General features: G+C 25.6%; 1 protein-coding gene across 1 annotated transcript; it reads left to right on the forward strand.

The window, feature by feature from the left end:
* Positions 1-366: 366 nt before the first annotated feature.
* Positions 367-14,768, forward strand: LOC129606012 (multiple epidermal growth factor-like domains protein 10). Its single transcript, XM_055516062.1, has 16 exons — positions 367-446; positions 520-544; positions 662-717; positions 774-1,248; positions 1,320-1,537; positions 1,605-1,717; positions 1,784-1,888; positions 1,981-2,383; positions 2,459-2,627; positions 2,707-3,272; positions 9,486-9,812; positions 10,991-11,006; positions 11,927-12,163; positions 12,291-12,454; positions 12,651-14,308; positions 14,384-14,768. The coding sequence occupies exons 1-16, from the start codon at positions 367-369 to the stop codon at positions 14,443-14,445; spliced, it is 4,674 nt and encodes a 1,557-aa protein (XP_055372037.1). The 3' UTR covers positions 14,446-14,768.
* Positions 14,769-15,889: the final 1,121 nt, after the last annotated feature.

Genomic DNA, 15,889 nt, shown 5'->3' on the forward strand with positions numbered 1-15,889 from the left:
TGATTTTTTAAATTAAAATGCTAAAATTTACGAATTCATCTTTTTCGCTGATAAAATTATAAGTCATCATTTTAATTAAAAAAAAATGTATATTTGTGTAGTTATTTAACAAATTTTAATATAGAAAAAGACAATATACAATTTCTTTTCTATATCAGTTTAGGTCAGTAATCTCGAGAAAACAAAAATAAGTGAAAATCTTATTTGTTATCAGTATGAATTGAACTTGAAGAGGAAAATATCGAAAATGAATACAAAATTTTCAAAAAAATTATATTTAAAATTTCAGTTTTAAATTGATCTTTTAACAATTAAGATATTTAATATAAAAAAAAAATTGAATTTGGTGGAAAATCCTGCAATAAAATGCATAAATTAGAAATTTACATTTTCTTGCTTACAATAGGATTATTTCAAATAACCTGGGGATGTTTTATTGTACAACCGTAAGTCAAAGTAAAAATAGTGGTAAAAACACTTTAATAATTAGGTTTTGTTTATATAAAAAAAAACATGTAGGAAAAATAAAACAAGAGTTATTTTGGTAACTGTTCGTGATTTCAAAGAACCTAATTCTACTTTAAAATTGAAAACGATTAAAGAGGTAAAATTTATTTGAAATATAATTAAATAAATTTCGATTTAATACCAACCAATTTAGACCTATGCATCACAATTTGTCACTTGCTGTGACGGATACAAAGAAGATGAGAACAAGTAAGTAACAAATTGAATGTAGTCACTCTTCTTTATCTCGAAATTATTTTTTTAAGTGAATGTGTACCGTTATGTAAAGATTGTGGTCCAGAGGGTAAATGTCTTTATCCAAATGTATGCCTTTGTCAGCCCGGCTATACAAATATAGGTGACCGTGGTGAATGTATTCCTGAATGTACTACAAATTGTGTTAACGCGACATGTATTGCGCCCGATACTTGTAAATGCTATGAAAATTTCACATTTGTCGATGATAGTACAACTACCTGTTCATATGCATGTGAAAAGGAATGCATTAATGGTTATTGCTCCGGTCCAAATAAATGCACATGTAATGATGGATATGAAATATCAAAACTAAATTTATATAAATGTGATCCAATATGTGATGGCGGTTGCATTAACGGTGTGTGTACAGATGTCAATGAATGCACTTGTAATAAGGGATATGCTTTAGTACCAGGAAAAATTTCAAAATGTGAACCATACTGTAGTAGTGGTTGTTCAAATGGATATTGTACGTCACCCGAAGTAAAGTTTTTGATTTGATGTTATCAATTAAAGTATACATTGAACACATAAAATTTTTTTTTGTTTTTTAGAATTGTACATGTTTTAATGGTTATCGTAATATTAATAATGATTCCACATTAGGATGTGAACCATTTTGTAAAAATGGTTGTATAGGTGGTACATGTTCTGGCCCAAATCAATGTGTTTGTAATCCTGGCTTCATTTTCGTAACTGGTAGTAAAAATGTTTGTGAACCGACTTGTGAAAAAGGTTGTGAAAATGGTTTTTGTTTAAAGCCATACGTCTGGTTAGTTGTAATATGATAATTTCTTAATATATTGTGGGGTAATGTAATTTTTTTTTTCAATTTATAGTGAATGCCACCCAGGTTATATTAAATCGGCACCACATAAATGTACACCGACTTGCAACGAAACTTGTGTAAATGGATATTGTTCTGCTCCGAATACTTGCACATGTTTTAAAGGTTTTATAATTTGAAATAAAAGTCTGCAATTTAAACTCTTATAATAAAAAATAAATATTTTTTTAGGATATACATTGAAAAATAATAATACAAATGAATGTGAACCACATTGTAAAAAAAATTGTATGAATGGAATATGTCTTAGACCGGATTATTGCAAATGTGTTGACGGTAAGATATTAAATTGTAGTAACATTTGCACAAATCCCTTTAAGTTATAAAATATTTTTGTTAAGTTTGTTCTATTTCTTGATTTTTTAAAGGATTCACTGAATTCCTACCATACATTTGCATACCAAAATGCAATCCAGTATGTAAGCATGGTTTATGTGTTGGACCAGACAAATGTAAATGCTTTTCTGGATATAAATTAAGTATTAGGGAAAATAATACATGTGAACCAATATGTTCAAAGGGATGTGAATTCGGTACTTGTTCATCACCAAATACATGTGATTGTTATCCTGGTTATAGAAAAAAATTATTTACTGGGCGCTGTGAGCCATACTGTCCTTTCAGATGTATTAATGGTAACTGTGTTGTTATAAATGGAGTTTCAACTTGTACTTGTAATACAGGATACATAAAAAATTCTATGAATGAAACAATTTGTGAACCAATCTGTGATCCAAAATGTGTAAATGGTATTTGTGTTGAACCAAACGTGTAAGTTGAATTTACAAATAATTTGATTCCGGACATTATATGAAAGCATTTTTGATTACTAAAATAAATATGCAGGTGTGAATGTTTGCCAGGATACGAAGATACTAAAAATAGAATAAATTATTGTGAACCAAAATGTAGACCACTTTGTGAGAATGGAGTTTGTATAGCACCAAATACTTGTCAATGTAATGATGGATATGCTGTTTCACAAAATAATCAACCACATATTTGTGACCCTTTGGTAATATTTGAAAATTTATTTGAATTTTTATTTTAAAAAAAATTCTCCAATAAAAATGAAATTCAAATTTTACTTTTAGTGTGAGGAACGATGTATTAATGCTAAATGTATTAAACCAAATGTATGCGAGTGCCTTTATGAATATGAATTTATGTATAATAGTACTAATGCATGTATCCCAAAATGTCTTTTTACTTGTCCAAATGGGGTTTGCGAAGACATTGATATGTGTATATGCCATGAAGGTTTTATACATGCACCCGGTGATATATTTACATGTATACCAGAATGTGATCGAAATTGTGGTAATGGAACATGTAGACTACCAAATAATATTTGCACATGCCCAATTGGATTTAAATTTGATGATACAATAACACCACAATGTTTAAAAATTGTTGATAATACTGCTTTTGTAAAGTTAAGACGTTTTAATGAAAATGGCGGTCATATTGCAAAATATATTTTATTAATTATAATTATTGCCAGTCTTGTATTAATTGCATTATTTGGTTATACAAAATTACGTAATTCAAATATATTTGGTTTAAGTGGAAGAAGAAGAAATACAAGAAATGTTAATTCATTAATACCAAATCCAGTTTATAATGTAGTAATGCCAAAAATTGATGAAGATACTGAATAGCACGAAAATATTACATATTTGTTATACAATAATATTAAAATGTCGGAAAAACAGTGATACCACGAAATAGATAATAACTTGTGTGATATCACAGTTTTCCCTACGATATACAATAATATTGAAATAAAAATTAATTTATAATAAAATGGTGTTTATTTAAATGAAAAATATTCTTAATCTAAAAACATACGAGTAAATTAGCTCATCTGTATACTATGAACGTAAAATGACTGTAAAAAGCCACAAAATAATTGAAGCACATAATTTAAATTTTTTAAATTTTTTATTGTGTTTGTCTTGAAAAAATTTAACCGTATCGTAAATTAAATACAATATTTGTATAGGATAGAGAGAATAATTATAAAATTTTTTAAATTTATTTAAGTTTTTTAATCTTTTATTCATTAGTTATTGCTTTTATAGTGGCTATTGTTATACTCAAACATATCAAGAATATTAATTTTCCCTGTACAAATTTTAATAATATGTAGAGAGAAGTTTCAAAAAATATTCTTTATGATTATGATACCCTTACTAGATTGCATATTCAATATTGATTTATGCATGATCGAGATTTTTGTTTATTTTAATATAATCATTTTAAACCACTGTAGGGTATTAACCTTGCTTTTTTTTTCTTCAATATTGTTTACAAATAAAGTATAAGTAATTTTATTTTTGTAAAGGAAATATGTAAGAGTGTTTGTAAATTTGATCAAAAATTTTTTAATATTAATTTGCAACTGTTTTCAATTTATTTGTCATTTTGTTTTGCTGAAATATTTTATTATATAACCAAAATCATTAGAAATTATTTGAGTTAATTTATACTAAGTTTTAAATCATAATTTTTACAAAGAAAATGCTAATAATTATCATATAGGTTGAACTACTCGTGATGATATAATCAGGGTGGAGTATAATGCTAATGTACGTAGTGCCTAGGTCACTAATACCATAAAAAAATTTAATGAAATTACTTTTTAAGTAATCTCCCAGCGGAGACGAATTCAGACTGATCGTTTGTTTGCAAACGTCTCTTAAATGCTTATAATTTTGAATTTTCATAATATTTTCTGACGTCATTTCTTGATTTTTTTTCTCATCTCTTATTTTGATCTCCTTGAAATATTGCGTTTGCTTGTTTTCTTGCTTCCCCCTCCCTCCCTTCCTCCGATCGCTCAATGATGTTAAACAAAATAAGGGAAAACTTTTATTAAATTTTATTAAAAAAGCAGCCTCAACACGAAGAAATAGTTTTTGACACTGCCGTGACATTAAAGCGCATAATAATTATTTCATTCCAGCACTCTTTACTAAATAGATAAAAATAAAAAATAATTTTTGGGAAATGTGGTTAAAAAGTGTACTTAATATTAAAATTAATTTAGTATTTTCGAATAAATTCCTTTGCATGCCATCTAAATTTTCAGTACATTTATCAAGAGACAGAATCAAAGTTATGAAAAATGTGAAAATATTGAAAGCTACAAATTGTGATATTTTTGCAAATTTTAGAAAGTACGATTTATTTTCCTGCTTAATTTCACTAAATTGAATTTATAACCCAGTAAAATTTAATTTCATTTTCCACCTTATGAATTTCTAATAGAATTTCTGATATAAAAATTTTGTGAAAAAAGTGTTTGTGGATTAAACTTATAATTAAGTATTAATTTTTACAAAAAAATTAAATCTCTGCTGTTTATAAGGTATATAAACCCTTGTAGTTTATTTAAAGAAATAATTGTTATTAATGTAAGAGAGGAAAGCTAATAGAGAAGGAAAAAATTTTTATTTTATGAAGTCTTATACGAGTAATTCGCATCGTGCATTGTAGCATGTAAACTATAAACGGAATTTTTAATACATTGTAAATATTTATATTTGATTGAATTTAGAGAATAATTTATATATAAGTATATTAAGAAAATTTTGCAATGAATCATTTTATAAATGAGAAAAAATTAATAAATGCAACACGTGCATCATATATATTTTCAATGACGATCCTTTTCAGCAATATAATGTGCAATATATTTCTCTTTTACTCATTATTTATGATTTTCATAATACAATATGCATATAAAATATAATACCAATGTTTAATTTTTTACCGTAATCAGAGTTGACTACATATAATTTTTAAATTTTTGTTATACTCTTATGTATATATACACAAAGCTTTGAAGCATTGAAGTTTCAAATTTGCCACTTAAAGTTTTCAGCGTATTGAAGTTGTCAAATTTGCCAGATATTTGCAGCACCATTTATAAATTTTCTATAAAAAATTATTTCTATTTATTTTAAATATGGAATTATTCGTGATTATTTTATGTATTAAAGTTTTTTCCAAATATATAGCACTTGCACTTTTCACTAAGCACTTACACTACCCGAAAACATTTTAGTGCGCACTATTTATCGCATTTTAGTATTTTTCGTACTAAAAATTTGTGACAGTTAATATACCATTCGAAACAGAAAAAGTAGTACATATTTTTATAGCCCTGTCATGTCAAAATTATTGCGACAGCGACGAATAAAACTTTTATTTTAGCATTATTTGGTTATATTTGTGAAAATTATGGCAATATTGGATAAAAATTGTCATAATTTTTGCATATATTGTCATACTCTCATTTTTCTTTTAAATAAACAAATAAAAAGACAAATGGGCGAAAAATATTTTGAATAATATTGGTTATCACATTCCTTCTTCTTAAATTACGATTTATTGAATTACCCATTTTGTTATTTCTTTTTTAAATATTCACCTTTTTCTTAAAATATTTTTTTTAACTTTTTTTATTTTCTTCAATTTGCTTATTTACTTTAAATTAAGTGCGAGGTGTGATCTTCTAGTGTGGGTTTATCAACACTATATTTTTGACAGATGATCTAGTGCGAAGAGCAATAAGGTTCGGCCATACTAAATACTATTCGGAGTTTTCGGAAAAAAAAAGTGCGATAGACTAGATTTTAGTACGGAGTGTGATACGTTCGAAAACAACCTAAATATGGAAAATAACAATTTTATTTAAATAAAGGTTATGTGATCATACGGTCTTGTGGGTTTGAGTCTGTTCAATAATTTGAAAGAACTAGAATATATTTTAATTTTTTATCTCATATTCTTTGTTGTCATATCAGTTAAATTTTATAGTATTTTTACTTAAAATTATATAAAATAGTGCTGCAAAGAAATAACTAATTTGGCGACGGTAATCGGTAATTTCTCGCTTTTTAAATGTTTTCCTATACCACAGAAATTAATTATGGAGTTAAACAATAATATTGTCAGGTGTACGTATAATAAAATAACAAATTTAATAATTATTAAATTGCGTCAAAATAATTACGTATGACTTATACCAAAAATCTTTAAAATACATTGTTTTCTAAATAAATTGAATCTGGAAAACTGGCTGAACTGGAAAAATTCAAAAATACAAAATAAAATAAACATATTTCTTAGAAATGATCTAATCATTAGGTCAACCCCCATATCTGAGTAAGTATAGCTATAAAAATAAAAATACAAACAAAATAAACAATGGAATGTTGGCCACTCAGTTATCACTAAAATAGTTTATGAATGTAATATCAAAATATAAGTAAATAATTACGTAAGAATGTAAGTATATTTACAAGAAATCTTTTATTTATCAATACTATTTTAAGAAAACTATATTCAAGATTATATGTAAAACAAAATTTAATAATAGCGTGCCATTTTATTTTAAATAAATAAAAATTAATTCAATTTAATTAGACCAAATATGCAATAAAATTATTATGTGATTTTATTTTAATTGTTTAAAATTTGAATACTTAATAATGAATAATTTTATGCCTTCTTAAAGCTAAAATACTGTAAGACGGAATCCTGCAAATTTGTTTAATTTAATTTTGTAAAAATAAAGATTGGTTGTTCCGGTACCATTAAAGCCAAACTTGTCTCACTAATAAATTGTAGAAATTCTTACAGAAAAAAAAATTATGGAAAAATAATCTGTTTTAAGAAACAGATCAATAAAATTCTTTCAGAACCAATAAAATTGGGTTTTTGTTTATCAAAAAATAAATTAAAATATTTATCTTATAACTGTTTTTATGTATATTAACAAATTGAGACTAAAAAAATGTGTACAAAATTTGATAAATTAGCGACATTGATTTTTTCCTGTGTAAAATTCAAATTTATTTTTCGAATCAATCTCCTAAAATTAATGTTACCCACTTCTCAATGACCCGAAGAATTTCATATTGCGTCTTTCATTGATTGTTACAGTTTAGAAGTTAACAGTATTGTCAACACTGTTAGAGAAAGCTGCAATTTTATGTCACTTAAAATCCGTAATGTTTTTAAAAATAAAATGTTGAAATTTAAATATTTAGAACTTTTAAAGTCATTTGATTCTGAAATGTGAAGATATTAAAACTAACGCATAGACATACTTCAGAAAGCTATTATTCTGAGATCCGCAAATCATATTTAATAATGCGCCTACATATTTGACAAGCAGAATTGAAGTTATACTAAAATTTTCGAACAGTAAAGAAAAGCAGGCGAAATTTACTTTAAGTTGCTCTAACTCGGAACTTGTTTTAAAGTTTTAAATACTCATGAGAGTCTACGCAATGGTATTATAGCAATGGCACTTAGATACAAGACACCCTGTATTTATCTATCCGGTTACACAACATCTTTTATTTTGTTTTGAAAATTTTTTTTGTGTAAATTGACAATGGGCTAAATTATTTTTTGTTATCATTTTGATTTTTTTTATTAACCAATAAAAAACTAAAAGATTTGAAATTCAATGTTATTTTAATTATAACATGCGTTAGAATGCAATTAAGACATTAATGCCCACTTTGCCACTTTAATATGCCATTAAAATCTGATTGGGATTGCAAAATGGCCAATGAGGGCAAAATAATAAAAGAAGAAAAAATTTAATTAAAAAATTGAAAGATAGGGAAATTTATTTTAAGCTTTCCTTATTCTTATTATTAAAACATGGCGGTATGATGTTCGATTTGTTCGATAAATTGTAAAATTTTACTTGTAATATTTCAGTCTATATAACATTACAATGCTACAACACCGTCTTGTCCTTTTCACTATTTTATCTCCACCTAATTTTTCTAAAACAATCGAATAAGGTCCCGTACTAAAACACGTGAAAATATTATTAAGCAAAAATTTTGCTTTATAATTTAATTAAAAAAATTTTCATTACTTACGAATTTTCATGAATCTTCTTTTTAGTAGAAACTATAGACTTAATCACAAAATAAGATTAATTATTGTGCAATAAAAATTGAGCAACATAGAAATTTAAAATTTTTAAAATATTTAAAGAACTTCAAAATTAAATTTTAAATTTTTTTTCAATTCCCAATCCAATTTGAAGTTAGGGATAATTTTAAGAAGTTATACTTGAAATCGGTAAATCGAAACAGGTACATAGTCTTAAAAAATTAGTACGTACCCTAGAAGTTCATATGCGCTGTGGATCATTGAAACTGAAAATATCATTCATCAGCTGATAAAATTAAAATTGAATTCTAAAAACAAATTTGCAATTTAACAACTAACTGTTACATTTACAGTTGAGTTTAACAAATAACCCACTCTTTCATACCCCTAAACTGTTCCATGGTTTCCATGTTTTTCGATAAAAATTTTAAAAATTATTTGAATTATTTTTTCTTTATTAATAAGAAAATAATTTCTATAAGTTAATTAAATGGTCGAAGAAATTTGAAATGTTTTTAGTTCAAATTTAAAATAAGGGTATTACCCTTATTATTTTTATCTTATTGCATTTATTTTTATTTAATTAAATTGTAAAATATAAAATATTTTTAAATAATCTAAAATAAATTGCAAAATTTTTTCTGCACAATTTGTTTCTCACTTTTCGTTTGTTTTTTGTTTTTGATTTTATCAAAACATCCAAGGCCCATTATACAGTTTGCGTTTAATAAAATTATATATTTAGTTCCTTGAAGTCAGTTTATTAGTAAAGATCACAATAAATTTTATATAATAAATTACTTATTTATTGTACGTAAACACATAAATACTTACTTATATATACATAATTCATAATTGAATATTAATCAGAAATGTTCCGTCGTGCAATATCCCTGACACACAATATGATTTATATTTTAATATTTATTTCCTATTATGGAAGTATTAAAGTTGAAAGTCAAGCAATATGTACTAAAACTATTACAGTACCAGAAAATTATAAAGCGTGGGAAACTTTTACATATACCGTGACATTTAGAAGTTGGTTTGTTGTAAAAACAAGATTACATACAGCTGGTCATTGGATTGATAAAGTTCGTTATTTGACTAAAAGTGAAATGGTTTGCTGTCAGGGATATGCACAACAAAAGCATACTTATCATTCTTTATTATGTGTTCCAATATGTGATGAGATTTGTTTAAATGGAAAATGTACAGCACCAAATCATTGTACATGTTCTGATGGTTATGAAAGGAAAACTCTTTTTGAGTAAGTATACATAAATATTACCACTACCGAATAATAATTAAAAATTAGTATAGAATAAATTTAGGAGTATATTAAAACATTATTTATAGCAGCCATTTTAATATAATATAGGGAAGTATAGCTAAACAATTTACAGTCTCAGTACAGACTCAGTATGCAGAAAAATTTTAAATAAAAATTGCAAATAGTGGTCTAAATGTAAAATTTGGATTTTAACTTTTGTATAGCACAGGCTGCATCTATTTTATGCACTATAATTATATGTATAATTGAACTATGTTGTAGATTTTGTGGTGTGGTACAAATAAATTAACTAATTCCGGTGCTGTAAACCAAAAACATAGCGAATTCTTGTTTTATTGTTAGTAAAACTCATAAATTCTCGTTTCAGTTCTTCAGTATGAAATTAAAAATTTTGTGTTAGAATTTTGTATAACAGTATTGAGTTTGCATTTAACAACACAATATACGTGAAAAATATGAAATAAAATGGGCTCTAAAAGAAATCACAAAAAATGATTAAACAATGAATAAAGTAGCGTCAAAATACAATAAGCATTTAAAGCATGATTTAAATTTTAAAACTCCCACATATCTGAACTTGCAAAATATATGCAATACAATTTCTGTTCAATGAAAATCCTTTGCTTGTATAAGAAAAGTGTGGATAATGTTATTATACTTTTTGTTGTTTATTTTTTTTTTAATGGCACCATACATAAAATTCTTTTCTTCTTGGCATACAAAGTGCACATGTTCTAAGCCGAAGTTAATCAGTTCTTCTTTTTTATTTATTTATTTTTTATTTTTAACAAAAGATTTGTGTTTTTTATATAGCGCCGGCACTATTGTTTTTTTTCTAATTCCAACTATAAGAAAAAATCATGTTATTTTTTTTACTCATTTTTTTCTGTACTCTCGATTTGGAGTTTTTTAATCTGTGTGCATAATCAGCGTATGTTTATTGAGGATTATGGTGGGCCGCAATATAGGGATCAACTACTTATGAAGTTAATTTCAATATCACTTTGAGTTTTAAACTGCATAATAAAATTAGGAATAAAAATTTGATAAAAGTGTTTCGGATTTTCAATACAAAATTAAATGTAATTATTTTTTAATAACAATAGTTTTGAAAATGGATGAAATTTGTAATTCTTTAAATTCTTTATATATAGATTATTCATTTTAAGGGTATGCCCTTATTGAACATTCTTATAAGAGTTCATGTAAAATGTGTTTTAGACACAAATTCTATTTTGTCTATCAAAGAAAATCCCAAAGAAATTAACATCAAACTATTTCATACTTTTAATAAATTTTTATCAATCCAGACAAAATTCCTGAGGAATGCTAAATAAATCTATAAAAGCTTACTGGAGTCAAATCACATTTGGATGTTTATATTTCTCAAGAAGGCCTCACCCTCATGTTACATTAATCTAATCTTTTGAACTAATTTCTTGTTATATTAAAATACGATATTAAAACTCTCTCAATTCCGTTAGAGCTTGCACTCTGATTGAAATTAAATTACAATTCCCTAAATTATTAAATTACAAGGCCCTAAATTTTAAAATAAAGTAGTAAAGAAATCATACAACATAAGACGAGCAAATAAAAAATTTTAACCGCACAATTTAGAGCATCAAGCAAACAAATGATAAGATCCCGGCTTTCTTGAAGATATTTTAAGCATATACCAAAAAAAAAAAAGAAATTACTCATCTTAAGAGAATTTAAAATATCATTTTTTTTTTCAAAAAGGCGAAAAAAGGAAAGCAAATTATGCAAGTAAACAAGAAAACTTATCTTCCCTTTGCTAAAGTTTTGAGTTACTTAACAAAATTCTAGTATTTTATTTGAAAAAAAAATATTGTGATATGATTTTGCGGTCTTATCGTAATTAAAAAAAAAAATAAGAATAACAAAATATTTTTTGATTTTCATTTTTTTTTATTCTATTTATTGTTATTTTTTTGTATTTTAAATGAGCCAATCTTAAATAAAGTTTTACTTAATAAAAATTATAATTTAGTTAGTTGCAAACGGTTAGTAAAAGTGGACGTATTTAAGAAAGATTGTGAATAAAAAACAAAAGATTAGAATAAGAAATAAAAACAGAAAGAAAAAAAACAATGTCGACTCTAACGATTATCAGTTCGTATTTAATCGTTTTATATTTTACGGTAAATATTAGAACGGGTCAAGGACAAATATATTGCAATGTAACAAAATGGGAAATTGTTACTGTGAATTTACCAGAAACCTATGTAGAACGAATAACTTATCGTAGTACATTTGGTTATACGAAATATCGTACACAGGCAGCAACTCGAATGGTCACTAAAGTAAATATTTTAGTAATTTTAATCTTCTTCGGTTTAAGTATTTTTTTCATTTTCTATTTATTGTTTCCCTTTATTGCCCTTCGTTTTCATTACTTTTTGATATAAATTTATTTTGTTGCGTATATAGTCTGAATATCGTCCAAAGTTGGTTGAAGGATGCTGTAAGGGATATTCGAAAAGACGTAATGGTGAATGTGTACCAGAATGTCAACAGATTTGTTTAAATGGAAAATGTACTGCACCAAATGTATGCAGTTGTGAAGAAGGATATGAATATTTGACTCAATTTAAGTAGGTTAAAAACATGAACGTTTCCAATACAGAATTTTTTAATTTCTGTAAAGAATTTGAAAAATGAAAAATGAAAAATATATAATCTAATTTCTTAATTAACTCTTATTAATCCTTTAATTAATTCTTTAATAATAATTATTTTAATTAATTAATTTAATTATTCTACTCTTTCTTTTTATTACGATTTCTTAAGGTGTCAACCAAAATGTAACAATTGCAATCATGGTGTATGTGTAGCACCAGGAATTTGTAATTGCTATCCAGATTTTAAAAAATCAGATAATGGTACATGCGTTCCAGTATGTCATAGTGAATGTATTAATGGTTATTGTTCAGCTCCAGATATATGTTCATGTAATGAAGGTTATTATTTAAATGAAACAATAAAATATGCAACGGAAAGTATAATAAATCAATCATCATCATCACGTATGATATGTCAACCACATTGTAATAAAAATTGTGAAAATGGTTATTGTTCAGCACCAAATATATGTTCATGTAATGAAGGCTATAAAAAAAATGAAAATGATCAATGTATACCAGATTGTAGTTTTGGTTGTGATAATGGTATTTGTATTGGACCAGAACAATGTATTTGTAATCCAGGATATGAATTTAACGGAGATTCAAAACAATGTGAACCAATATGTTCAAATGGCTGTTTTAATGGTAATTGTATTGAGCCGGAAATTTGTGAATGTAATATTGGTTTTAAAATGAAAATTGGATCAGTATCATATTGTGAACCATATTGTGATCCAGACTGTGATGATACAGAATTTTGTAATTCACCAAATGAATGTCGTTGTGCTCTCGGTTATAGAAGAGATGAAATAACATTAAAATGTCTGCCACATTGTTCTGAAGAATGCGTTAATAGTAATTGTACTAGCCCATATGAATGTACATGTTTGGAAGGTTATAAAAAAGATTCAATATTGGCGAATAGATGTAATCCAATATGTAATGATTGTAATGATGATGAATGTATTGGACCAAATATATGTATTGGTATGGAAATTGATTTAGAAACATCAACCTTACCTAATACAATAGAAGAATTATACACTGTGGAAACAATCGAAAATGGTGATATATTGTTTCACCAATCAGAATTTGAATATAACAATAAGCATATTGTCGTAAGTTCAAGTACAGAATCTGATTTTACAATATACCGTCGTTCACGTATTTGGAATGATAACACTTGCCATACAAATTGTATTAATGGAATATGTTTAAATGGTAATTGCTATTGTGAAAATGGTTATAGTGGAATTGATTGTCCTGAATTTTGTGAAAATAATTGTACAAATGGATACCGTTTTGAGGAGAATGGAACATGTACTTGTTTTGAACAAATTTTCTCAAATGATATAAAATTAAATAATTTTATTTGTGATTCATTTTGTAATAATACATTTAATGAATCTGAATTTTATATATGTGTACTACCAGAACAATGTAATTGTTTAGAAGGATATCGAAAAAATACATTTGGTTTATGTGTTCCAAACTGTGGTTCTGATGTTTCTTCAACATATTCAAATAATAATAATAATAATGATGATGAATCAATATCATTTGGTTGTATAAATGGTACATGCGTAGCACCAGATATATGTGAATGTAATAATTCCGATATGATATTAAATCCACATAATAAATTTGAATGTATTGAAATGAAAGGTTCAATATCGAATGCTGTTCTAAGAGAGGCTATGAGGGATGCAAATATTGTACGAAATATATGGTTTGCATGCTTAATTATTTTAGTTTTAACTATAATAATTATATTATCGGTAATAGTTTATAAAAAGCAAAAGAATTATAATGTCGATAAAAAAGGTAATTTTTTTTTAAATTTCACAAAACATATTTTAATTGAAACCATTGTTTTTTTTTCTTGGGATTTGATTTTAGAAAAAGAATTTGGTGCTTACCGATACAAAAATGGAAATCTTTGTTATGATGATCCAAATTAATTAAATTTTATTTATTTAAAATTCAAAAGAGAAAAAATATTATATTAAAATTTTTAATTATTTATTGAAAATTGTACATTCGAATTGTGATGACTTTATACCTAATTATTTTATAAGTGCCCATAGTTTAAGTATTTCTGAAATTTTAGGATAGAAATGAAGACAAAGAAGATAAACAGTATAATTTTAGATTATAATAATTTGTATTTTTTTATTTTAAATATTTTTGATAATATTTTCCAAATATACATAATATGTATTATATTAATTAGCCTTAAATAAGTATAAAAGGTTAAGTTTTATTATAATAAAAAATAATTATTGATTATGAACACGAAACTTTCATTACGCTCAAGCGCAATTTACGCCAGAAATGTCAGCTTTGATAAAAATGGTTAGGGCAAAAAATATTACCATTTTGAGATTCACACTAATAATTCCTAAATTTAATTACAATAAGTAAAATTTACAATTACACCACCTTATTATTCCAACTTAAATAATTGTAAATTTAAACTCGTAAAACTTTTAATATGTTTGTATGTTCGTTTTACTACAAAACTTCAAAATTCAAAGCAATTCGTTTAGAAATTGCTTTGTTGATAGTAGCAAATTTCAAATAATAAATACCAACGTGAAAATGAAACAAAAATATTTTGTTCCCATGTTTCGTTTTAATAAAGTTTCCGTTTTCAATTTCAATATTTTTATGGGAATAAATGGAATGAGAATAATAATAATGCTTTAAAAATGCATGGAGTGATCCTAAATTTATGCAATTTTAAGTTACTATTTCTTATGTACATATCTATAAAGCTACAAACATAACCAATGCACTGAAAAATTCGAAAACATTTTGGACTACAAACATGTTAAAAATTTTACGGCTGAAAAAAAACATATGTTTCCATGGGATTGGGACACGAGTGTGGTGCACATAATAAAATATAACTTCAAAGTAGAACATAAATCTTGTTTTATTTTCTTATTTTGAATCTGCTGCCTGTCATAATATACAACTTAACTGCAGATTTAAGTGGTTGTTGTTGAATTCAAAGTTTCAAAACTGTCAAATTTCAGGTCTTACATCTTGACTATATTTCACTCTGGGTAATTAGGAAAAAATGTGCTGTTGTCGGATTTTAAAGAACATCTTGGTTATTTTTACGTCATAATGACAAAATGTTGACAATTTCTTTTAATACTATTTCAAAACAATTCAAATTTAATAAAAATAAATTAATTAAATTGTTTTGTCAAATTCTCTTGAGAATAAATTTCAAAAGTATTTGAATTTCGGTATAAGTGAAATGTATAAGTTTTTTATATGCGCTGCTTTACATCAAAACCGATATGACGTGTATTTGTGGCAATCTACAATTAAGTGAGGTTAAGTAATTGAATATAGGTTTAGTTTGGTAGAAATCTAAATTTTAAATTGTAG

The sequence above is a fragment of the Condylostylus longicornis genome, unplaced genomic scaffold, assembly GCF_029603195.1.
Source record: "Condylostylus longicornis isolate FDR11 unplaced genomic scaffold, ASM2960319v2 ptg000017l, whole genome shotgun sequence".
Lineage (NCBI taxonomy): Eukaryota > Metazoa > Arthropoda > Insecta > Diptera > Dolichopodidae > Condylostylus > Condylostylus longicornis.

What these genes read in the sequence shown, in the direction of transcription:
- LOC129606012 (XM_055516062.1), top strand. Translation starts at nt 367, where the DNA reads ATGCATAAATTAGAAATTTACATTTTCTTGCTTACAATAGGATTATTT. An exon ending in CACATATTTGTGACCCTTTG is followed by an intron (nt 2,628 to 2,706) that starts GTAATATTTGAA and finishes TTTTACTTTTAG; the next exon opens with TGTGAGGAACGATGTATTAA. An exon ending in GAATATTTGACTCAATTTAA is followed by an intron (nt 12,455 to 12,650) that starts GTAGGTTAAAAA and finishes CGATTTCTTAAG; the next exon opens with GTGTCAACCAAAATGTAACA.